Source organism: Ochlerotatus camptorhynchus, unplaced genomic scaffold (assembly GCF_037179485.1).
Source record: "Ochlerotatus camptorhynchus isolate MF236.1 unplaced genomic scaffold, CSIRO-AGI_Acam_v1.1 ptg000267l, whole genome shotgun sequence".
NCBI classification, from domain to species: Eukaryota; Metazoa; Arthropoda; class Insecta; order Diptera; family Culicidae; genus Ochlerotatus; species Ochlerotatus camptorhynchus.
In genome coordinates, this window is record NW_027040757.1 from 484,031 (window position 1) to 511,456 (window position 27,426).

A 27,426-nucleotide genomic window follows, 5' to 3' on the forward strand; every position below is an offset into this window, starting at 1 on the left:
CTGAGTGTGCCCGGCCTTGCTCGGGATTCAATATTAGCTTGAGTTTATGCGCCGATTAAAAAAATGCATGCTATATTGTACGTAGCCACTTCCCCTCTTATCTTAGGGGCTACTTCCTATGACCATCTCCTTATACCTCAACATGCCAAATTTGGTTCCATTTGCTTGATTAGTTCTCGAGTAGTATGTAGAAATTTCAGTTTCATTTATATGGGAGCCTCTCCTTGCTGAGGGGGGAGGGGTCTCGAACCATCATAAGAACCTTTTCCGGCCCAAAAAACCCCTGTATACAAATTTTCACGCCGATCGGTTCAGTAGTTTCCGAGTCTATAAGGGTCAGACAGACAGACAGATAGACGGAAATTCATTTTTATATAGGGGAAATGGATGGCCAAATGGCCAACATTAGAGCCACTTCCCCTATATAGATTACATTCCCTGAATATTTAATGACAATCGGTTGAGAGACTTATTTTTGGCACAGAGAACAGACGTTGAGACTCGAACAAAATTTCTGTAAAAACTAATGTAAAGGAAACGCCATTGAAGCGCCAATGAATTCCCTTCGGCCTATCGGATGAAGATAAAAATTGATTCGGTCCGAGCGCTTCTTTTGTTTTTGGGAATAATGGGTACAAACCTTCATATCACGCGTTCTTATTGACTTCGTTCGGTAGCTTATAAACTAAAGTATCGTACCAAACGCATAATTGACTTGTTAACTCTGATATCATGGATTTATTTGAAGTTTTCTGCTCGATAGGCCCAAAAAGGGCGATTAGGCCGAAGTAGTTCTCTACCCTATCTTTCCCAATGATAGATATTGTCAATGTTGTTGCGTTCTCGGATGGTCTACATTTTATGTTTAGACCGAACGGGAAAAATATGTTTCAACATAACCACCTGCCGTTGCCGTATGCTACACTGAGCAAACAGCCTGGCTTGCAATGTGTGCTGAGCGGTTTGAGCATAGACACATTCTTCAAGAAACAAAACTCAATACATTCAAAGTGTTTTTATGTTACTTCATACGCGAAGTTTGCGATTTTCAGAGTTGGTTGGAAATGCTATCTAACATGAAGCTTTAGTGTGATAATTTATTAGCTAGAGAATGGTCTTAGAAGAGCGTAGGTAGATAGTTTCGTTAGAGTACGGCAGCGAAGGGCCATTAATGCGACAGTGTAAGTCAAACGCACACTCTTTGCGTAACCTGTACGATGTACGCGGAGATTTGGAGTATGTCTTGACTTGCACTGTCGCATTAATGGCCCTTCGCTCATTTTCAACTTCTATTCAATTTTCATACTGCCGTACTCTAACGGAACTATCTACCTATCCTCTTCTAAGACCATTATCTAGCTAATAAATTATCACACTAAAACTTCATGTTAGATAGCATTTCCAACCAACTCTAAACTCAATACTTGGGACGACTTTCCTACTCTGCACTTTCCCTATATAATGTTTCAGAAAGAGACCGCACACCTTCTAATTTCGTGTCACTTTTCAACCACTTGCACTTCTGCATTGTTTAGCAAATACTCGACGCGCATCACTATAGACTTACCTGAGCGGTGAAATCGGCGGCACCCTTCGGTGGGCTGGCCTTGGAATCGCCAGCGACGTAACCGCGGCGCAACTCCTTAACCGAGACGTTCTTGACGTTGAAGCCAACGTTGTCACCGGGCAAGGCCTCCTGCAGCGCTTCGTGGTGCATTTCGACCGACTTGACTTCAGTGGTGATGTTGACCGGGGCGAACACGACCACCATGCCTGTTTTTTTTTTTAATTTGGGATAGAATAAACGGGTGAAAATGTGGGTGTTAGTTATAGGTTTGATTTTTTCGGGATTCACAGGAGAAAGAATTACCTGGCTTTAGGACACCGGTTTCAACACGACCGACCGGTACCGTACCGATACCGCCGATTTTGTAGACATCCTGCAAGGGCAGACGCAGGGCCTTGTCGGTGGGGCGAGACGGGGGCAAGATGTTGTCGAGGGCTTCGATCAGACACTTGCCTTCAGCCTTGCCTTCCTTGCGTTCGATGGCCCATCCCTTGAACCATGGCATCTTTTCCGATGGTTCGAGCATGTTGTCACCATGCCAGCCGGAGATCGGAACGAACGCAACTGAAGATGGGTTGTAACCGATCTTCTTAATGTAGGACGAGACTTCCTTCTTGATTTCCTCGAAGCGAGCCTCGTGGTACGGAGGCTCGGTCGAGTCCATCTTGTTGACACCAACGATCAACTGCTTGACGCCGAGGGTAAAGGCCAGCAGGGCGTGTTCACGAGTTTGGCCGTTCTTGGAGATACCGGCTTCGAACTCGCCGGTACCGGCAGCAACGATCAACACGGCACAATCAGCCTGCGATGTACCGGTGATCATGTTCTTGATGAAATCACGATGTCCAGGGGCATCGATGATGGTGACGTAGTACCTGGCCGTTTCGAACTTCCACAGGGCGATATCGATGGTGATACCACGTTCGCGTTCGGCCTTCAGCTTGTCCAGGACCCAGGCGTACTTGAACGAGCCCTTGCCCATTTCCTGGGCCTCCTTCTCGAACTTCTCGATGGTACGCTTATCGATACCACCGCACTTGTAGATCAAATGACCAGTCGTGGTGGACTTGCCGGAATCGACGTGTCCGATGACGACGATGTTAATATGAATCTTCTCCTTACCCATTCTGCTGCTGATTCAACACAACCGACACTAACTGAGATCTGGTTCGGCTCTGCGTGCTATTTCACACAGTCACTCGTAGGATTTACCGAAAATCTGCAATGAGAAAATTTTAGAAAGGAAAACACCAACGATTAGTACCGGGATCTTGATGCAGATGTTCCTCCCCCCCATAGAACCTATATCAACCTTTTCCTCTTCTTCGCATTTTATGTGCTTGAACTTGGCAGTGATCTGCTTGGAATATACCATCAAAATCCAACAAAAGTACAGCATAAGGGCAATGTGAAAGATCTTCATTTTGAAGGGAACCGTTTCAGCCGAAATCTGCCATCGAACTGATCGGCCAGTAAACTCGAATGGCAACCAAACGGACAAAGGTGAGCGCTCGGCCGAAAGCGCGAAAGATTTGACCGGGTGATAAGTGTTCTACTATGGCTATTCTGATGTTGCCACATGTTGTTAGTATATTTTCGGTGAGCATTTGTTTGTGGTGAAACCGATCATCACAAAAGCATGGCAGGCGAGTGTCTCAGCGGGTGTGCTATGTGCTACTGTAAATTGAAATAGGTAGACAAATCCGATTACAACATTACATAGATAGGCATGGACACCGACATGCTTTCGGGAGTTTATCACTCAAAAATATTTACGAAAGGCTGATAAACAACCATAGGGCACATATGAAAGTAGGTGTATATATTTAAGACACCAGTTTACAAACAAACGGGAGACAAACAAGCAACAAAAGTCAAGGATTAATTGTTTTGACCGTTAAAGCAGTGTAACTTGTTGCCAATTGCTTCCAAATATGTAATCAAATCATAGAGAGACAGCGAGAATCATAAGTTACATGATAAGGTCTACTTCCAACAAAATAAGGCACATGTTTTTGTTGCGATCACATGTCATTTTTTTTAACGAGTTCGATGCAATAAAGAAAGCGCCATGTACCACGAGAACGGCCACGAGCAAACCGCAAATATGCAGTGGACATGAGTGCTAAAAATCGGAACAACAGTACTGTAGATGTGGACCAACCAACAGAAGCGAATTGTTTGTCGAAATACGTCGTACTGCCAATGCGATTATTTCAATACACAGCTGGGGAAAGGGCTTAACAGCTTTTGTAAACAATGACCTCTCTCGATTATTTCTAGAAAAAACGCCAACGCAAACCAACATTACTATGTTGGTTTACGTGGGTGACTCTTGACATTCTAGAAATCATCTAGAGAAGACATTGTTTACAAAAACTTTTAGGCCCTTTTTCCAGATCTGTGTTCGTTTGATTACAGCCAATTAGAGCATCCGGATTGACGATCGGCGGACGAGGGTGCTAATTGGAGGAAGGCTCCGGCATAGTGGTTAACATCCATATCTCTCACGCCCAAAGTCACGAGTTCAAATCTCATGCCCGGACAAGGCACGAATGACCCAAGAGTGTTAAAGTGACTACATATAATATTAACAATAAGAATAACAATAATAATAATAATAATAATAATAATAATAATAATATAAAATATATATATACATAAAATACCAGGAAGTATAAGGAAATCTTATCATTTCTCAGGAAATTTAATAATTTTCTTACTAATGCATTTTAAAATAAAACAAAAATATTCCTAGTTCTTTTCATTTACACATTGAACTTTATAGATCCAGAATGGATTAATCTTCAGTAACAAATACATAAATTTATAAATTCTGAACTGAAAAGTTATAATACTTCAAGAAATTTTCAAGAATCTGGAGTCAAACTGCCTTGAAGTTCTTTTGTAGTTTGAGAAACTAACCTGATGCTCGCAATACTTCTCATCATTTCTTTTAACTTTTCTAAACTTTTTCGGACTCCCTAAACTTTTCACAATTTTTCCTAACGGTCATGATTCTTTTCTAAAGTGTTATGTTATTTATGTTATTTCCCTGCTCTTAGGATATCCGTTCTTTCTTGAAGGTTTTTTTGACGTAGGACTACGTATGTGATTTCTATATGGGGGACACTTTGTGAAAAACGAAAATAGAAAATGTTAAAAATTATGAAAGATTTTGAACGTCAATAACTCAGCTAAATTTCAATAATTTTATCACCAATCGATAAGAAATATTTCTACGCATCTGTTGAATTTAAGACTTTATCATTTTTTTTTCAAAATATCACTATTGAAAATTGCACGAATGTTTCATGTTTAAAATTATCACCGATTGCCTGCGAAAAGCGATTTTTCTAACACAGATTTCAAAGTTGAATTCCATCCGGTCTCACCAAACGGTGCTTATTCAATCATCGCATGGTTAGTGGTGGTGTTCTCCAGTTCACAACGAAAAAGCTGTGGGCCATCTATGCCAAGCGCGTCATACTAAAGAGTATAAACGCTCAAATTCCTATTCCTACACAAAACACAAGCTCCTGCTGCTGTTAACAAATAAGATTTATTATATAAGACCACGTAGTCCTACGTCACCAGTGCGTACAACTCCATAGGGCTGTTCCTTGTTGTTTTTTGTTTGGAGCTTTATTAGCGAGATCAACATCTTTCTCGAAGTTCTCGAAACTTCTCTAAAGTTTTTGCAGTTCTCATGAAGCTTGTTGTACTATCGTGAATTTAATTGAACTGTTCTAAAAATGTTTAAGCTTGCGTGAACTTTTGGACTTATGTGAAAACCTCAATAATTTTCTTAACATCTCTAAAGTTCTCTGAAATTCTGGGAGCTTCTTGAAATTTCCCGCTAACTACGTGAAACTAATTGAACTGAACTCCCCTGAAATTCCCTTTGTTTTTTGAGCTTTACTAAATTTATTTGAGATATTTGAAATGTCCACAAAAATTCCTGAATTTTTCGGATCTTCCCTTAAGTTCCATAGACTTTAATAAAGTTCTCGAAATGTTTCTGAATATCTCTGTACTTCTGTGAAATTTTCGAAGCTATTCTGAAAATTCAGAAACTTCTTTAGGCTTTCACTCCGCAGCGAAATAATGAATAAGTCTGAAGTTCAAATTATCGAAACTAATTCATAATTTCTTCAATAGTCTAGAGTTTCCTGATGTATTTAAAACTGCCCAAAATATTTCTCAATTTTCTTAACATTTTCTAGAATGCCCTGTATTAGTATTTTTTAAGAAGAACCCACAATTCAACTGCCTTTAATTGCCTTTTTGTTCTAAAATTTTCCCTAAGTTTAATAAAGTTTATAAACACTCACGGAACTTTGCCTTAAGTCACTAATTTTCCCTGCAAGAAGTTTTCTATGCTTACTTTAATTTCTCTAAATTGATCAAATGTTCCGGTAAATATTTTCTGATATATATTTGTAATTCCTTGAAGCCGGATCAATCATATAATTCTCGAAATATTCCATAATTCCAAGGAACTCTTTGTAAGTTGCTGCAAATTTTCTTAAGTTAATGGGATTTTTCTGATGTTATCTAATCGTCCTCGAAGTACTCGGACTTCACTTTTTTTTTGTCTTTATTATAGAGATTTTTAGCCATATGGCTAGTTCATCTCTTCCGGAACTTCACTGAATATAATGAAACAATCAAAAATATTTAAATTTCTTAGATGTTCTCTGGAATTTCTTGAAAATATCGGTGCTTGCTAAAAATTCTCGCCTTTCTTTTTTTATTAATGGTACTTCGTTGATGTTCTCTAATCAACTTTGCAAAATTTTTGAATTTTCTATAGATGTTGAAATTTCGATGATATAACACCCTTGAAATACTCTCACATTCTCCGGATCTTCATATAATATTTATTGCGTCCCAGAAATTTTCTCTGAGCAAACCAAAGTTTCCGAAAATTCCGATTTCTGCAATTTTCTTGAAATTTTTTGAGCTGCCCTTTAATTCTCTGATCTGTCTTGATGTTCTCCGAGCTTCCATAAAACTCTCAACCCTAATGAAGATCTCGCTTCTGCTTTAAAATAAATGGCATTCTCGTAAACACCTTTAAACTTCCCTGGAATTCTCTGGATTTCTGTGAAGTTCCTGAAATATTTCTGAAGTTTTCATAAATTTTCTGAAGGTCTCTGTACTGAATCTTTCGGAACATCCTATGGGTTCTCGATTTTATTTCAGCACCTCATGGAACTATCCTGAATTCGTCTAAACTCACGCTTATAGATTTTTAAATCAATTTAATAGTCTGGGCTAAAGTTTCGGGGACTTCCCCTCAAGATCTCTAGATCTAGCTTTTCTGAGATCAATAGAACTTCCTTAAAGTTGATAGTACGAAACGTCAAAACATTAAAAATGTTGTGATCTTAGACATACTAACATGAAGTAAGTGTTCAACTTCAACACTTAATGGATTTGAGCTAATGCTGTTTCTTTACAACTGATTGTCATGTCTTAAAAACGTTTGCTTTAAAAACATGTTTTTAACGCATTTCATAAATAGCATTCTTATTATAAACATGGAAATTATCCGCCAAAGTTATTGCCGTTTCAGGGAAAATAATTCGACGCAACTGACAGCCACAGCATGCTATTAAAGCTGATAATCTGACGCCAAATGCTAATTTTTCTCTGAATTGGCAATATGGAAAAACCTGGAAAACTCAGGGAACTTTATTTAACCAAATGAGAGAACACTGAGAAGAGAAGAACGATTAAACTTAAAAAAAAAACTCTAGACCAGGTCGTCAACTTCGATTTGTTCAAAAATAGATCAAAATACTATATAGGCCTTTCCAGAAGAATGAACAATCTTGAAATAAATTCATGTTTAAAAAAGTTTGAAATAGTGACTTATTACAAGAAAAAGTGACTTTAGTGACTTGGCCTTAAAAAAGAGACTTTTTAGTGACTGGCTTAAAAAAGGGACCAAGTCACTAAAAAGTGACTCGCTACCAGCCCTGTTATTTCTATATTATTTTTTAAATTTACAGATAAATTTTAGACTCAAATGAAAAAAATCAGAATAATCCGACAAGATTTTAATTTTGTGCATAGCGGTGAAGATGAAAATTTACATGTTTACATGCCATGGCTGTGATTTACAATTCGATGACTCTGAAATCAAGTTATACCTATATTGAAGAAAGTGGACAAACTCTGTTAAAATTACAGGAGATAAAAATAATCGACTCATCGGGGTCATGACAATAATACTTATACATCCCCGGAGATGAACCAGCGCCTGGCTGAGAATCTCCTTAATAAAGACAACCAACCAACCAACCAACCAACCAACATTGTAATTCTGCAACGAAAAACCGCATAAGTTCTTTGAACAACATCTTAATGTCAGTCACATTAAATCGCAGTAAATATAAATATTGCCGTGGGAAGTATTCCTGTTGTAATTCAAAAATAATAAGTATTTCCGCTTATTGCCAGTGACGATGTTAAATAAGAGACACGCGAAGACTGAAACCAAAAGTTCAAATCGAACCGTCAAACGCGGATCCAATCGAGCAATGTAAATAAACACGAGCGCTTCATGTGGAAAAGCGTGACGAGTATTGAGATGGAGGATGAAATTTAATAAGTTTGCGTATGAAAAGCATAAATCATCAATCAAGTCCGGCCTAAAATCTTTTACATCATCATAAATTTCATTCTCTGTTCCCTCATTCAAATCCATTTTGGCATTTTTCAAATAAACACTACCGATACGTTCAAAAAAGTATTCGTTTTACCGTGACGACAGCGGGTTGCCAAACCTTGCAGACAACATAACATAGTTGGCTGTGCAAGCTTTTATTCATCTTCTCTGCCTAATACCATATAAGTAACTCTAAGACTAGAAGGCCCCGAAGAAAGGTGCTCAACTTTTTGGTTCAGCTCTGGTACTCTCTTCGGTCCCAAGCTAATCGATGCACCCCTCGAAACATAGGAAAATCCACGAACCCGTCATTTTATCTGTCAAACTTTCATAGCGAATAAAAAAATAGTGTGGTACTAGAATTTCGACTAGAATGGGGTACGTTAATCGATTTTCTTGGGACCAATAGGCTAGTCAAGTAGTGAGCCAATTTTAAATCGTTAGTTTCCACCGGTTGCTAATACCCCGTACAGACCATGGCTTATATCATGTAATATAAGCTGTCTTGCAATGAGCACTCATACATAGGACTTCCAGTGAAAACTAGATGTATGAGTGCTCATTTGCAAGACAGCCTATATTACATGATATAAGCCATAGTCTGTACGGGGTATAATGATCTTGCAACCAGTGTTGCGATCTGCAGTGATATTTTGGAATACAATTTTGAATAAGTTCTGGTTTTATCAACTATGCACAACTTAAATCTGTGCCGAGTTTTTGAGCAGTGCCGAAAGCTGTGCCAAGCGCTATGCCGAACGTGGTTTCAATCGAAGTGTGCCTTTCGATGTGTCAATATTCTTCAGTTTGGCAACCCCGAGAGTTAAGGGCCACCCACATTAGATCCGTTGGCGTTGCGTTGACATTAATTTGACAGTTAGACAATAGATTTAGCTGTCATTTTACCGCAACGCGTCCGGATCTAATATGACTTTTTTTTTATTGTGTTTACATTCTCAATTTATCAGATGGATCAAGGCAAGCATTCAGCTTCCCTTCATTCTCATTAGTGCGTTTGCGGATGCCATTGAACCTGTACGGTGTTCAACCCGTCCACCAGATTCCAGCTCGAAGTTCTTGCTGCTGATTCCTTGCAGATGTACAGAAACGAAGGATGAAATTGCCACCTGCTCCCTGTCAAATTATTCCCGACTAAAGTAACTCAGAATTTGAACGGGCGAGAATTCAATCCCACCCTAGGAGCAACATCCTTGGGCCAGTTTTTAATAAAGCCTCTGGGGTCCCTTGATACGAGCTAGTTCAACAGAAGAATGATGACAGAGATGCATCAGCTAAATTACCGGATCTGGTGAAGGGGATATGCTTGATGTCGGTCTCGTGGAATTGAATGTAATTGCATTTTTAACTACAATTATCCGTTCCTATAAATCCTATACTATTGCACTAAGGCAATCGTACTCCGATCCAGGTATGATGGAATATGTGGGGTTACTACCTATTGACTTCCCCCAGCAGTACTGGGACTTCATTCAAAATTATATGGACATCCCTATAAAGTCCTTTGGATATCCCATTGTAGCCAATATCAATTGAGACCAATGACTGCGAACGTGTATAAACTGACGTTCATGTCTCCAGGTTTGTTTTTGATTTTCATGATCACGGGATCCAACAAGTTTGCACAATAGGTAGCTTCTGACCAACCGTCGGTCGCAGGAGGTAACCAGTTTCAGCCGTCTTGACTGCCGTATCGACAAGACCCTCTCGACCGGCCATGAACTAGATTGAAGTCAATCCCGAATAGAAACAGTTCTGGATGAAATCACGAGCCACTGGAATTTTTGCTGTGAATCGGATGAGACGAACTGAGTTTTGCTAGATTTAAAGAGATTCACGGTTCAAAGAATACTTACATATTTTTTCATAGCGATCCTCGAAACCGGTTTGTCGTTCTTAAATTCTTGATTGAAAGTTTTATATATGACAACAAATTCTCTCACTAGCTTCACTTTTCAGTAAACAAAGTATTCAACCGAGTAGTCAACCTAAGCAACGATTGGCAAAACGTCAACACTCAACAGTGATGCCATTTTATATTATATCTTTCTTGTCCTACTAGTCAAAGTGTGCCCTATCGTGCCGAACAGTGTGCCGTTTGTGTTTTGGCACAGTGTGCAGAGGTTTTATTGTCCAAAAAATTAGTAAAATCCATCACATTTTACCAGCATGGTGTTTAGTGAACGAACAAAGATAAATACGTGAGAACTCATCCAATGTCATGCTAAAAACCTTTATGTTCTATGATTGCAATTAGTCTATTCAAATTGTTTCCGAAAATTCGGCATCACTACACATGAATACAACAGTTCGTCTGCTCGGACAGCTTGACTTAACAATTTGATGGCTCGCAATAGAGAGTTGTATTGGTGCGACGAGGAAAATACATAACAAATCGCTGTCAAACTCATTGATAGATCTAATTTCAAACAATTTTTAAGTTAGTCAGGGAATATAATAAACAACTTTACACGGCGATGGACCCGTGCGTGCGTGCGACAAATGTCGTGTCGACGGCATTTGCTCTTCACGCACAGAGTTACAGTTCCTCCAGATTTTTCAGTGGAGTAAAAGAGTAATGTGGTGTTTGCATATAAACAGGGCATCGGCGTCTACCAGCATGATATTTCAGGAGCAGCTGAAATTCGTGCTAGTTGATTGCGCTGGTGAGCTAGCATAAGTGTAATCAGCCCATAAGGAACAGTTAGTAATTTTTCACGAAGAGAATAACAGTTGTTTATGGGATTTTCCATATGAATGAAGAGCTACAGTAACGCCGTCAATACCAATAACATGAAAATTTGACAGCTCACAATGATTTGACATGCAACAATTCACAGCTTGCTTAGCCTTGCTGCTAAGATTTCACTTGCAAATTGTCTGTCGTTAACATAATTAGTTACCGATTAATTTTCAGTGACACCAAGATTTGTCATTATTTTGATAATATTCATATATTATTTAGATTTAATTTTTGTTCTGATAGCCGTTAACTCGATCACAAGGTTATCATGGAAAACTATATCAGAATATCATAATATATTTTCACTTTGGTTTCATTCTCTGCTCGGGTACACAGCTCTGTAGTTCGATGAATTTCTCAGTGAACTACTCACCAGAAAGCATCTTAAAAGAAGAAGCAGTGAAGCTTTGACAACTTTTAAGTTGTTCAGCGAACTTTGGGGATCTTGAGTCTGCTTTAGAGAGGATCTGAAACTTTGTCACTGTTCAGAAGACTTTGGAGGGGTTTAAAGAGCATCGCAGGTGTCTAGTGTTCAGTGAACTCATTATACACAGTTCGAAAAAGTAGCGTAAATATCATATACGTTTACATTATATATCATGTAAAAATCTGACACATTTCATGCAATGTAGCAAATATTGTATACAAAAGCCCATCATTGTTTGTAAGTTGCTCTGTTACGTGAAATGAAATACAAGTCTACGTCAATGAATGTTTACGTCACAATTACAATTCAGAATTTTTATCTGTGCATGGACGTGGAAGTTCTGAGAGGTTTGACAGGTTTCAGGAACATCAGGAACGTTCTGAAAATTTTGCGGGCATTCAAAAGATTTGATGAAAATAGTTACTGAAGCCTTAAAGAAATCTTGGACTTTCTTTTACGACTTTGATATGCAAAACAGCTTCTGTAAGTGTGATTCCAAGTAGTCGTCGGAGTACCTCATTATGCAAAGTTGGGTTGGTGTGGCGAAAAAGTGACCTGCTAACAGCTCTGTTGAAGATCCGACTCTACCATCTTCAATGTACACATTTCGGAACCAGAACAGATGTCAGGGATATTATGAACATTTCCAATCCGAAAAGTTCCTTGAGCGGACTGGGAATCTAAACCGCTGCATTCAGCATTGTATATCTCGCCTGTACTGAAACTATCGGTAGGACCCGCCGCCTAACGACGCCTCTGTACACTCATTAGCGATTATGTTGCTATGCAAAAGCACCACCCGAACCCGTCTTTTCATGTACGATTAAGCTCTACGTCTAAATTTGTCCTATAACCCAAACATTCGATAGCAATGCACGCGCTGAAATTCCACTTGTTTAGCAACGATTTGAGATAGTGCATCTTTCTCCATAGTACAACCAAACCGGCCGAATAAAGACAAACATTGATTATCTTCATTTCAACCACGGGGAGCTAATCAACATCGTCCGATGGTATAGTAACATATTTTTTTTTTCTTCGGATGGACACCATATTTAGGACTGATAAGCCTCATGGGGTGGAAGAAAGCGATTTGTCATTTTTGATTACGGTGACCGAAAAATTCAACAATAAATAACTCATGAAAATCAATGGAAGTGTCTAGTAGACTTTCGGTAACGTACGTAGATTGCATAATTCCAATCCGAGAAAGTTTGTAGCACACAGTTTGGAAGAAAGTGCGCGGTTCTTATCAGCACTCGCGGCGATTTAAGGTGCCGGACGATGCGAAGAATTTTTAGTGTATTATGAATGGAATATCGAAAATAAAAAAAAACGTATGATAAGAAGACATGTTTTTCGTTCAATGGTCACGTAGGCATTATGCCCATCTGTAGGTATATATATGTATATATCAGCGATTGAGCAGCCATATCTACATCAATCAATTGCTCAATTACTTTCTACTTTCTTCTTCTAAGCTTTCTACGCTTCTGAAGCGAGCGTTTTGCTAGCTCCCAACTTAGTGTTCTATATGCACTTCCTTGTTCTTCTTCTTTTTCACATTTCAAGCTTATTGCATATCGCATATTAGCTTATTGCGTGCTCTCAACTTAGTGTTCTATCTAGATGCATTTCCACAGTTATTAATTGAGAGCTTTCGATGCCTGTACCATTTTTGCAATCGTATAATTGTGTGGCAAGTACAATCATACTCTATGCCCAGGGAAGTCAAGACATTTTCCAACACGAAAAATTCCTAGACCGGACCGGGAATCGAACCCAGCCACCTCCAGCATGGTCTTGCTTTGTAGCTGCGCCTTTACCGACTGAGCTAAAGGAGGGCCCTTAGCTGCACTTCCACAGTTATTAATTGAGAGCTTCGTCTGCCAACCAATGCATACATTTGTATATTATGTTGTAAGCACATAGATACTCTGTGCCCAGGTAAGTCGAGAACATTTCCAGCCCGAAAGATGTTCTAGCCAGGACCGGGAATCAAAAACCCGCCACCTCCGGGTTGGTAAAACAATACCTTTATTGACAAGACTATCTGAAAGTGTGGAGAGAGGAATTAGTAATAACAAATGAATTCCACTACCTCGACAGATACACTTATTAACATGTGTAGACAGCACTAGAATGTGAAAGCAGCCATTGGGCCAAATATCAATCAAAAATATTATATTGGATATTATTGCGGGTTGCTTTGGTTTTTAGACTGATGTGAAAATATTTGATAGTTGAAAAAATATGTTCAAATCCTAGTATAAAGGGAATAGCACAAGGGGCAAGACAGCTGTACTCAGAGTAAACATATTTGCTCATAATTACTCAAACATGAACAGAGTAGTCTCGTAAACAACCTCCGTGTGACAGGATGTTTTGTTTAAATATTTTCAATTAGGAGAAAATTTTGCATTTGGCAACTTTTGCAACTTTAATATAGCATGATGTCCATGAAACTGCAATATTAAGTTTTCATGTATTAAAAGATCCAAGCTACATTGCTTTTGTTCAGGCCAGAGGCCTCTTTTGCTTTCTAGGTATTGATGATCTTCGAAGTTTTGTGTGGTGCTGTGATTTCAAGAAGTTGGAATTTGACCTAATATTATGAGAAGATTATTTAAGCTCATGAAAATTAATACTCAACCTCTCAAAATTGATGTAAGAGGCTTCTTGTTCTGTTGAATTAGTTTCTGGCATGAGGAAACTCAACATTACTAATTATTTATAATTGAGGTGTACCGTGACCAGCAAAATTAAATTTACAAGCTTCCATAATGGAAGATCGATATAAATCTCCGAAAATATGTTGCTAGAAAAAGTCAGAGTAATGGTCAACTGTCATTAGAAACTTAGAAAAATACAGTTGAAAATTGTGATCAGAAACGGGTTAAATTTTCATCGCCTGGTGTTGTTGTGATGATCCACATTTAGCACAAATGGAACATTGACGAATGCGGTCTTTTATATAGCTGTTCATCCCAGGTCACAATAGATTAGTTTTGGCCAACTTCATAGTTGATTCTATTCCGACACTTACATGAGCGATCGTCGAAGGGATGCAGGAATCATCTATTTTTTGTCACGCTACTTAGAATTGTTCAGAATCCTCCATTTGGGATGACTGTAGTCCTCCCTGAGATTGTCTGGAATCTCCCTGGAATTGTACGGAATCCTTCCTGCGATTGTTTGGGATCCTCTCTAGACTGTCATGAATGCCCCTAAATTTTTACTGAAATCGTCCTTTTGATTGTGCAGAATCCCTGTTGGATTTGCCCGAAGTCCCCTCTGATATTGTCCGGAAGCCGTACTGAGAGTGTATGAAATCTTTTCTTATAATTGTGTGGAATCACCCCTAGGCTAGTTTGGAGTCCCTCGGGAAACTGTCATAAATCCCCTTTTTGATTGACTGGAATCCTTCCAGAGATTGTCCGAAGTCTTCTAGGGATTGTGCAGAATCCATCTGGGACTGGCCTGAATTATTCTTGTGATTGTCCATCAGAATCCGTATTATGTGGTTGTTAATGTTTCGCAGCGTGCTATACAAAAGTGCAATTGCCCTTCCATTGCCGAAATATCTTCTCGGTTAAGCTTTAGTTTGAAAGGGCACCGCTTAAAATGTTGAAATACGTATTACAAATTTACAAATGCAACTACGCCCCTTTGAAATAATGCCACTGAATTATCTTTACTTGACAGCTTCGGTTTCAACACAACAACCAGGTTGCTATGCGTAAATGTTGTTGTGCAATGCGAGTTACTCAGAGTTACTCAAAATTTACTCCGATTATACTCATGAGCGAAAGCTGTCTTACCCCAAGGAATAGCAGGTAAACAAACCGATTATTCAATACGCCACCCTAGAATGCGCCCTCGCTACATGAAACTGTATATAGCATCTAAATGAACCAATGTATGCTGAAAACGGTGTGAACATTTTGTGGTGTGACAAAATTATTATGCTGGGAATCTAATTGGGGGCAAAATATGCAATACTTCTAGCAGAATTTGATAAATTTCTGTCGATTCTTTGCTAAAATACTGTGCTTTTTAATACCGTCCGAATAATACCGGGAGTAACTGTCACCAATTTAACGTGCATGCAATTATTACTAGGTAAAATCAATACATGTTCAAGCATTTTTTTTACAGTGTGTACAAATGTCAGCTTGTATTGGTTAGTATGATTAGAAATTTCATTCGTTTTCGATTTCAAGCAGCCTTGGACGTAAAAATTGAGGATGTTTCAAATCTGTATAAATGCCTGTGTTATCTTCTAGAAGCTGAATTCTCTTCGTATGAATGAAAAGGTTATTTTTCGCAATATTATAGAGATACAAAGGAACCATGTTTGGGAAAATCCGTTCGACATCAGGGCAACGGATCGCCAGGACTCCAGAAGTGCTGGAACTAAAACGTGCGTCCAGCTGTGATTTATTTTCGTGGGTGGTGGGATTTGAAAAAGTGGGTGGTGGGATTTGAATTCAAGTATGCTAAGTTGAAGTAGCCTTCACAGTTCGAAAAAGTAGTGTAAATTTCTGTTTAATATGATGCACATAAGTTAAGTTAAGTTTTCTTTATTAGGGAGGCATTCAGCCTGAGGCTGGTTCGCTTCCGGTGATGCACATAAATGGAGCGACACATATCATATAAGTTTACATTATAAAACGTGTAAAGATCTGAGACATTTCACGAAATGTTGCAAATATAAACTCTGGTCCACTTAGAATCTGGACACTTTATTTATTATATAGCAGCGCATCTAGTGGTACAACTTTTTTTTTAATACTACACGTATCGAGACGAAATTTTCACCACTGAAACACGTATACTTTTAAAACAAATCGCTTGAATGAATGTTTGCATCACAATTAAAATTCTGAATTGTTTTGCTGAGTATAAATGTAGTATATCTGAAATCGATATAAAAAATTATGCAAGCGTTGAATCGTTATGGCCTTCTTTTTTAATTAAAGAGACAGTTACTCCGCCTCACCCTGTAGAGAGTACTAACTCACCATATACCGTGCGGGACCGAAATTCATACACCTGAAAATTTTTCCAAAATCCGTTCTTACCTTTTAAGTGAAGTGTACGGATTGTCAATCATTTTTTTAGGTGTATGGATTTCAGTTCCTCACAGTAACTTCGAAAATTCCAGCCTTAGACCAGCCCCCTCGAAATTCGAGCGATAGCGATTTTATTTTGACGCGGAGTAAAACGAGCAACCCATATCACCTCGTGTGAACCGGAGATGAACGGTATGACCGTTGACTGGCAAGATTAGCTGTTGAGAGGCGGTAAAACGTAGCCTTCAGATGTCGGCTCCAGACAGACTTATGACGTAGGCACGGCTTCCATGGAGGTCCTATGAAGCTTATCAGCACAAAATTTGGTATTTATAGAATGAGCAGCGAATTCAAACACATAAAGCAGTCAACAGACAAAACGGTTGCTACGACTACTATGACAAACTCGCTCTGTAACATAGCTCGATCGGAGTGGTAGGAGGATAATGATATGTTGCTTGCCTGCTTTGTTGCGGTAATATACACGGATGAGGACATAGGTTGATCGATAAAACACATAACAAAAAAAAATCCCACTAACACACGTGTATCATCTTCGGCTTTACTTCGTGAAGCAGCTTGCCAACAATTTGCTCGTTTTCCTATACCACCCCGAGTGAGCTGTGTCGCACGGGCAGCTTGTCATGAAAAAGAAGGAGGAAGATTATATCATTATTGCTTTCCACTTCTGACATAGCGTTATCATTCGGTTCGTAGATCGCTTGTCATTTTGTCAATTGGAGCTATTTTTGATTCCTTGAGAATGAGTATTGAAAATATCTTATCGACTTATGAAGGATTATGTTCATTGCTTTCTCTTCATTCAAATCAGTAATTCTTCCGTAGTTTGTCCAGTGACTTCAAATTATCATAATAGTTCCGGCAATAAAATCATGATAACTGATTTAGTTTAAACAGGGGGTGTGACGATCAGAGTGTCGGATATAATCATCCAAAAAAGGTTCGATTTTTTATCAGTACACATTCATAAAAAGGTTGTTCTGCAAGATTTTGCACCACTAGATAAACCACTAACAACACTGTGTGACATGGTTTTCTACAACAGAGGAGTTTAACCATATTTTACTTTCTTATTGTCTCCTGAATCAATGTCTAGAATACAGGGTGATTCAGAATAACTGTCACCGATTTCACAAATATGCGATTTTTAATGGGTAAAATGGGTATATCAGGTGTAACAAATGATAACGACACAAAAGCTTTTGTAAACAAACTTTTTAAGGCCCTTTACACGCGAACCGAAGTACGCTCACGCAAACCAACAACATCATCGAATAGGAACAACTCTAACCTTTCCGAAAGTGGTATTGGTTTGGGTGAGCGTACTTTGGTTAGCATGTAACGGGCCTTAGAAAGTTTGTTTACAAATGCTTGTGTGCCGTTAACAAATGTTACACCTGATATGTTCAAGTTTTTTGTTTGTTTTAAATTGTGTACAAATATCAGTTTGTATTGATAGTAGGATTAGAAATTTCATTCGTTTTCGATTTCAAGCAGCCATGGACGTTAAAATGGAGCATGTCATAAATCTGCATAAAATCGTGTGTTATCTTTTAGAAGCTGAAATCTCTTCGAAAGAAATCATTATAGAGGTAAAAAGGAACCGTGCGTGGGAAATCCGTTCAATATCAGAGCTTAGACGCATCGCCAGGACTCAAAAAGTGCTGAAACTAAAGCATGCGTGCCAGCTGTGGATAGTTTTCGAGGCAAATGTGCCTGGTATTTAAGGCAACGGGAGAGAGATTTGAACTTATACAGTCAACTTTCGCTCGTTGGGCTAAACCTGTAGCCCACTTAGCGAAAGACTTTCGTTAGTTGGGCTGAGCTGTCAAGCTGAAAAGTGGTTGAGGGATACACCGATTGTTTATTATCATCACAATCCTTTAGCAACTATCCAAATTGTTCACACATGAGCCCCTCGAAAAAAAAACAGCACTGTCAAAAATGACGTTCGACTTTGATTTAGGTGGGCTACAGCCAACGTTGCCAGATTGTTTTCATGGTTATCGATATCAAATGAAATGGAATTTATCGGTATTCACTATTAATTAATTTTATATTTTTTCAAACTTTTGGACTAAAATCGAAGGATGTACTTTCCATGTAAGTCGGAAGAAATTTCTGGGAAATATTGGGTATCGCAAAAAACTTCCAGAGGAAGAATAAGGAAGATCTTGTGGAGGAAGTTTGAAGGAAGTTCTAAGGAATGTCGGAAAAAACATTCGAAGGGGATCTTCTGAAACTTCTGGATTTTTTTTTAGAAATTTTCGGAAAAATCCAGAAGCCAGAAAAGTGTGGAAATCGGAAGCCAGGAGAAGCTCGGAAAAACCTTCCAATAAGTCGGAAAAAAAACCCACGGAGAGTGACTTATGGAGAAACTTCCAGAGGAAGACGAAAGAAACTTCTGGGAGAACTCGATAGATACATCCGATAGAACTTTAATTGAACTTCCTGGAGAAGACGGAAGAAACATCCAGGATACACTGGGAGAAACTTCTGGAAGAAGTCGAACGCCAGGCTTACGGAACAGTCGAAAGATACTTCAAGGAGAAGATGGAAAATATTTGGAAGAAATAGATCTCTGGGGGATGTTAGCACAATATTCCCTGAAGTTCCTCACATGCTCTATTGATCCAGAGAATTTTATATTCATAAAACATATCTGAAAACTCCACAATGTCCCTGAAGCTTTCGGAACATTCCTGAATTGCACTTCGGAATGTCCCTTAATTCCTCGGAACTCCTTGAAAGTTCTTGCAATTTTCCTAAAGTTAATGGGGCTGTTTTGAAGTTCTCTGATCATCCTTGAAGTACTCGAAACTTCCCTAATTATTATGAAATTACCGGAAAATCTCTTTTTTAAAAGTCCCTGGATCTTCTTTAGCACTTAATTTTTTTTAAAGTTCTCGAAACTGTCGATAAAAAACACAGAATTTTCCTTAAAATGTTCTCACAATTTTCTAATGTTCATGTAACTTCCCTTACGTTTCCAAAATTTTCATGGAACTTTCGGAACTTTACTGAAGTTTTCAGAATTTCTCGGAACTCATTTAAAGGATCATAAATTTCCTTGAATTCATAAGTCCTGATATTCTCAGAAGTTCCCTAAAGTTATCTCAATTCTCCTGAAACAAATGGAACTATCCTGAAAACCATTAAATTTCTTTGAAGTTCTTTGGACTTGTGAAGTTTCCAAAATACTTCAGTTTCCTTAAGTTCATTGGAGTTCTCTGGGCATTCCTGAGATTCCCGGGTTCTCAAATTTGAACAGAAGTTAATGAAACTGTCTCTAATTTATCGGAACCTACCCAAAATTCCGAACTATTCTGAAAAGTTCCTGTAGATTTTCTGAAGCTTCCAAGGGAAGTCAAAATAGCTTTCCGGAAGGAATCGAAAAATAACTTACGAGGTAAGGTGGATGGAAATTCCTAGGGAAAGTTGGAAGAAACTTCGAAGGAAAGATCAAAGAAATTTCAGGAAGTTCAAAAATTAACGTTTTGATGGACCCATTTTTCCACTGAATAAAAGTATTTCCCTATTTCCAGAAATTACCGGGATGAGCCATCCGCTATTTCTCGACTCCTTGGTAACCAAAAGCGGCGAGAAAATGGAAGCATTAGTCGAAAGAGTATCAAGCTTAAGACATTTTTAAAGATGACATTTTTTTAGAGCACGCTCAAAAACTTTAATTTTCTAAAAGATAAAAGTCTCTCACAGTAGTTTCCTCTGACAATTCAGTGCGGGCAGGCAGTAATTATTTAGTTTTTTTTAATGAAAAATCGGTATAAATCGGTATTAAAACTCAAAAATCGGTATTCTTAGAAACCTTATCTGTATACCGGTATCAAGTTTGAAAATCGGTATAAATACCGATAAATCGGTATATCTGGCAACGCTGGCTACAGCCCAACTAACGGGAGCCCAACTAAAACGCAGCCCACCTAAACATAGCCCAACGACAAAAATTGGACTGAACTGATATCAAAAATTCATGCAAGCGTTCAATCGTTATGACCATTTTAAATAATGACAGTTATTCCGAATCACCCTGTAGTAATCAAGAATTCACGTGATCAAGTGCATATACATATATAGCAAATACCTACGTTGATTGAAGTTTTTAGTTTACAATTGACTTGTTAACCTACTGTAAAATCAATAAATAAGTTCATTCGCATACAATTTACTATCAATACAGACAAATAGACGTAACACTTCATTTTGATCATCGTGCACACATTTAACTGTTGATTTGAAACTTTAATGCTATATTGTTTGCAAGCAAGTGCGAGAGATGTCATTACTGATGTCCTATGTTTTGAGATACTATGTTTTCAAGACAAACTTTTTCAAAGAGTTACGTCTGTTTGTCTGTGCTATCAACCATACTACCAAGAGAGTAAGCTGCTTTGTCTCACACAATAATAACTCTCTCACGAGCTCAATCTCCCAACATGCCATGTATGTTGATGACACTCGATTTTTGATTACCCTCTCACAAACTACAAAACAGAGTACCTGACACTGCAAAACATCTCTATTTCTGAATCAACAATAGAAAAGGGCCCATTAGTATTTGTAAACAAACCGTTTTAAAGCCTTCTTCTCACAAAGCGAAGGCCGCATATGCAAACCAACACTATCATCGGATAGGGGAAACTTTCCCCTACACGATGATGGTGTTGGTTGCGACCTAAGTTTTGAAAGGAGAGGGCTTTAGAACGGTTTGTTTACAAATGCGGCCTTAGCTTTAGTACGGTTTGTTTACAAATGCTGATGGGCCTATTAATAGTAGTAGTAAAATTATGTTTATTTCTGTTGATAGTACGATATCCTGGGCCAGGGAACAACACGTGCCAGTGTCCAGACAGGTGAGCAATACTCTGAACCTTCACAGATCTACCAGTACCAGTACCAACGCTCTGGTCTGCCTGTCCTTAAGACCCACTGTAATCGCCTAACAAAAACCATCCAAGCCAGGATGGTGGACCTCAGAAATCAGGATCCGCTCTCTCCCAGATTGTGCAAAACCCTTTTGGAAACTAACCAAAATTCTTAAAAAATAAGCCAAGACCCATTCCACCACTGACCCCACTGAATAGTCCCGGCGACCCAGTGGTTCATCTGATAACTCCTGAAGAGAAGGCTGCCGCGATAGGTCAACACTTTGTCAGCTCTCATAATCTCGGATAAAACATCGTCAGTCCTCACGAAGCTGAGGTTGCTGAAAATGCAACCAACCTCCATCAGATTCCCAATATTTTTCCGAGGAATCCGCGTTTACGGCTGACGAACTGTTGGCCTATATTAAATCGACAGCCTGAGTCTGTAACTCAAACACTTGAGTTCCGGATTCTACAACCACCTGGCACTGATTTTTAATCTGTGCCTCCGACATGGCTACTTTCCCTAGTGCTGGAAGTCAGCTAAAGTCATACCCATCCGGAAACCTGGGAAGGATCCGTCCTCTCCTTCAAGTTATCGACCAATCAGCCTTCTCTCAGGCTCATCAAAACTGTTCGAAAGAGCCGTCTATCACCGGCTCCTAACATCTGCCGAAGAAAACAACTTGTTACTCGAGGAACAGTTTGGTTTTCGGAAAGGTCGTTCGACCGTCCACCAGCTGACTCGAGTGACAAACATTCTCAGACGGAACAAGTCTGTTTCGAAAACATCTGCCATGGCGTTGTTGGACGTTGAAAAAGCGTTCGAAAATGTCTGGCATGATGGCTTGGTCTTCCAATCTTCCTAGTGAAGATAATTAACAACTACCTATCGAACAGGACGTTCCGAGTCTTTCTGAATGGCATCACATCGGATGCTTTCAACATCGGTACTGGGGTTCCACAAGGAAGCATCCTTGGCCTCATTCTATTCAACCTGTTCACCTCCGACATGCCGGCTCTCCCTGATGTTGGATCGTTGTCTCTGTTTGCAGATGACACATCCACCATCTACAAGGGTAGGGTCATCGGAGCTCTGACTGCCAAACTTCAGAGAGGTCTGGACGTCCTGTCTGAATATTTCAACAGGTGGAAGATCCGTATCAACGCGGGAAAGACCCAGGTCATCATATTTCCACACTCTAAATATCCCAGAATTGTTCCGTCGGTGAATAATAAGATCTGTCTGAACGGCACAGTGGTGGAATGGTCGAAAGAGGTAGTCTACCTCGGCTTAACACTAGACAGCAAGCTGATTTTCAGGAAGCACGTTCACAAAACCAAAACCAAGTGTAACATCTTAATAAGATCACTGTATCCACTCATCAACAGGAGGTCTACTCTATCCCTGAAAAATAAGCTTGATGTCTACAAACAAATCTTCCTTCCCGTAATAGAATACGGGATGCCAATCTGGGAGAGTTGCGCCAAATGCTCCAAAGGATCCAGAACAAGATCCTTAGGATGGTCCTAAACAGTCCCTTCGCGGGCTAGAAATTCTGATATCCACCTTCTGGCTGGAATTCAGACATTAGAAGAACGGAGAGTTCAACTCATTAGAATACGACAAACATACGATAAAATACTTATTTTACATGAAATAAGTTGTGTTCATAAATCGGTTTTTTATCGTCCATAAATTACGCTCAATAGCATTACTATGCGAAAAGACACACAGAGAGAGAGAGAGGGTGGATGTCTTCAGCATTTTTTTTTTGTATTGTCATTTACTGCAACTCTCTCTTTCAAAAAACTTATATTAGGAGGATTAATGAACCAACGATTACCTCAAAAGATCGTCTTGGAGTAATTCCACGCGACCATGTTTTTCACAGTTTGAACCACTGTGCGAGGTTTTGGGATTTTTCGGAAGCGAAAAAATCTCTGGCCATGATGGGTGTGATATCGACCCAGGTATGGAAGTCGCCTCCCTAGCACTCGATTGCGGAACAGAGACCGACGTTAACTAAAGGAATCCATAAGAAGAAAAGCCACATTGCGAGTAGGCGTCAGCTCGTGGAAGTTTTCCAGGTTCGTGAAATTCTCTAGATTTATCGACTCTTTGACACGATGTTTTACAGATCATCCGGAAGGACTTCATCCAGATTGGACTTCATGATATGCCAGTTGCAAAATGCAATCAATTTGACGCCGATGTCGTCATGTTGCAAGTTGTCCCGTAATTATCAGCCTCTCATTATCGGTTGATAGAATGTTTTCAAAAATACTCTAGACTTTCCGTGGCAACGACTAGAAACGGTAGAATGCATAGGAACAGTCGAGGCGTGAACTCTGTACGTCCGCGAGAGACCGCTCAACTGCTGTCTAAAATAAAATTAAATTAAAAAAAAATCGTCATGTAGTATTCAACGCAACGTCTAAATTTAACTCGCCGGTAGCAAAAAACAAACATCTCGAAAACGCCGCACTTCTTGTGGCGTTGAGCATTCGTTGACTTGGTGGAAACTGCATTACAGACAGAGAGGGCCATCATGAATCGGGAACGTGAGCATTCCATGCCATGCCATGTGAGTGTCAGATTTTCGAATCGATAAGGAGAACTCTACCAACCATTGCCGGTTGGATGATTGGTTGTTCGGTCAAATGGAACCATCGAGACCATGGTGGAAAAGCGAAAAATCGATACTCTCATGGAGAGCATTTTCACAGCTCAGCATTAGTCGTCTCGTGAAGAAAGGAAGGATTATCCCCGGTAAGGATAGATAGTGAAAGGAAAGGTGACTGTCTACATGCTGATGCTGAATATCCGACGATACTGACGAGGAATGGAACATTTTTGGGGGAGAGAGCTTGCGCTCGTTGCCTTGGAGCACTGACCCGGTCAATAGTGGGTGGGTGAAGCAACCCCACCCGGCTAAGGAAATCGAAAGCGGAGCTGAATGTTGTTGTGAAAACGCGCATGCGTTCAAAAACGGGTACCGGGCTGAATGAGGTACATACACAAGTCGTGTGGTCCAGGTTAAAAAAAAATTCTGGTAATTGGAATAGTATGGGTGGAAAGTGGCAGACGGTCGAAGGCCATTAAAATCGTCTGGAGATTACAAAATAAATCGTATTTCAAAAAGTTTAGGGTCTTTGAAATTAACTGTGTGTTATTTAAGTTAAGAGACGAACCATGTTAATTTCTGTGCTTCTTCTTCGCATTTCGAGCTGATTGCTTATCGCATATTAGCTTATTGCGTGCTCTCAACTTAGTGTTCTAGATGCACGTCTACAGTTATTAATTGAGAGCTTTCGTTGCCTGTTACTATTTTTGCATTAGTATAATTGTGTGGCAAGTACAATCATACTCCATGCCCATGGAAGTCGAGAAATTATCAATCCCGGAACGGACCGGGAATAGAACTCAGCAACCTCCAGCATGGTCTAAGGGAGTCAATCCTCGAAAAGTCACCATTTGGTTGTTTTTGCAAAATACAGTTTGTCTGCGCTTTCTATCGACCGATGGTAATGGTTCGATTATTTTAGTGCTGTCAACGTTGAAAAATAAAAATAAATAGCTCTGCATCACCCAGGTAGGAATAAAAGAACAATGGGGTGCAACAATGAGAGTTTGCCATCTACAAAAATATCCAGAATACGGATCTGGTCATCTGTAGAAGAAACATTTAAACAATTTGTATCCTAATCACCAAGCAAGACGGTGGTTTTTCAACTCCAAACCGAAAAACTTGTCATGGTGGATAAAGTAGAGAATTGAAACTCGAATCGATACCTAGGAATTGGCGGCTTCCACCTCCGTTGAGTGAACTACCGTCATTCGAAAGCTGCTGAAAATTCAAGGATTCAAAAAGAAGAAAGATCCGGTACCTACATCACGATCCAACGGAAGGCGTAACAGGATCTAATGTTGGAGGAAATGAAAATGAAAGGTTGAAGGACTACAATCCCAAACGGTACGTATGGATAAAGAATATATTTCCATTTTAGATGTTGTCAGAGCATGAAACCACCGGATAGTGATCCTCTGTATGCTTTAACAATTCTTGAAATCGACCGACCCCTTCGAGAGAATGATAACAACAGTGTCGGATTGGCCAGTGACATTCAAATGGTCAGCGAGTACTGTGCCAAGTTGTCGAGCGTCACAACCTAACTCCCCCCGTTGTGGCCAGGTGCCAAATAAATGCTTCACTAAAGGGCTTAGGAAAAGTGAAAGATAACTCTGAGATAGCAAATTGATGATCGAGGAAGGTCCCACCATCATTGTGAATGGCATCATTGCCATAGTTTTAATTTTCAAAACAAATCTATTTACGCATCTGTTCCATTTCAGCTGGAATTTTACTCGTTGTCAGCATAAAGCAAAGAAAGAAACGTTTCACTTCTTACGACAATCATAACAAAACCAATACTTGACAGCTATTTATTTCTTCCTATGTGTATGAATGCACTCGTGAATTAACACACACCATCATACACAGGTTCCACTTTTGCTCAGAAGAGGCGTTGCCATTACTGTCTCCTGATTTTTGGCAGAGTTGCCAGTCTTTTTGATTAGCAGTCTTCGCTTATACCTAAGTTTTCTTCTAGAACCAGGAGATGAATGTGAACCTTAACTGACGCTTACCTTGACTAGGTTAGGACATGAATAATAATTCTCGTTCATGGTTTGTTAAATCATCATATGCTAGATGAAATTGGTAGAAATGCATTCAAGGTACCATTGTTACCTAAAACCATGCTATTTTTTAGTTTATACTGCATGTATGAAAGCAACTACTACGAAAAAATATTTTGAAATCTAAAATTATATTTCGTGAAAACATTCAAAATATATGATTCAAAAATCCACTATTAAAGTACCCCTTGTACCGCGCGGAGAAAAAATACTACCCAAAATTTGAGTTCTTTTTACTTAATATTGAGTTCAGCCTTTCACTTTCACTCTTTAGGGAAGGTCCATTCATTATGTCACGCAAATTCGGCCCATTTTCAACCCACCCCCCTTCCTCCTTTGTCACATTTTTTGTATGGACCTTATTTTATTGTATGGCTCGTCACAGTTTTCAGAACCCCCTCCCCCAAAAAGTGTGATATAATTAATGGACGATCCCTTATTGTAGCCAAAAATGGAACGAGAAATTCGACCCAACGATATAAGTTAGTTAGTTCAGCCTAATAAGATACTTCTGAGTAAAATGGCAAATCAAAGTTGGCACTCGTGGAGAATAGACGAACTATGAAAGTGATGATGGTTTTAAAAAATTTCCACGAAGAGCTATACGAGTGCAATCTTAAAATGCTTTTATTTTGAAAATGGAGCATTGTATTTAAATCTGGTTGTTGCTACAGTTGTAGAAAAGCTGATATCTATGCATACACCTAAAAATCTGAAAAGAAATTATTTTTTCTATATTATATATCTATTGAGTAGTCCTTAAGTTGTCTACTAACGTAGCATTAACCAGATTTAAATAAAATGCTCCATTTGCAAAATAAAAGCATTTTAAGATTGAACTCGTATACCTCACCGTGTAAAATTTTGAAACCATCATCACTTTCATAGTTCATCTGATCTCCACGAATGCCAACTTTGATTTGCCAATTGCATATTCTCATATTTACGTGAATTAAACTTAATTTAGGGTAGAATATACTTAAGAGTAAATATTTCTTTTTGCTGGTGTTAAATGGAAACTACTATATGCGATTTACTTAAATATGGGTTATTGGGCTGAACCCCGGAATTGAGGGAAAAGTACTTAATTTTGGGAAGGTTTTCATCTCCGTGCAAGTTCAGGTGTTGTTAGAGAGGGTCTAGTATAAGAGAGGAGCTGATTAAAAAACTGCTTTGGCAACCTATGCCTACACACTTAGAAATATCTAATTTTACACGTGACGGAATCCATCTTTGACATAAAGGATGAGACGTAAACAAACATCTCATGTAAAATTAAGTGCTCCGAGACTAAAAAGTTCGGTACTCGAC

The 27,426-nt window shown here is 39.1% G+C and overlaps 1 protein-coding gene across 2 annotated transcripts in view; it reads right to left on the minus strand.

The window, feature by feature from the left end:
• eEF1alpha2 (eukaryotic translation elongation factor 1 alpha 2) overlaps positions 1-27,426 on the minus strand; it is a 45,796-nt gene that overhangs the window by 9,004 nt on the left and 9,366 nt on the right. For both annotated transcript variants that reach the window (XM_065227187.1, XM_065227188.1), the window contains exons 2-3: positions 1,871-2,786; positions 1,568-1,773 (exon numbers count right to left, since the gene is read on the minus strand). In XM_065227187.1, the coding sequence (XP_065083259.1) occupies positions 1,568-1,773; positions 1,871-2,693 (1,029 nt within the window). In that variant the 5' untranslated portion in view covers positions 2,694-2,786. The remainder of the gene's footprint in view (positions 1-1,567; positions 1,774-1,870; positions 2,787-27,426) is intronic.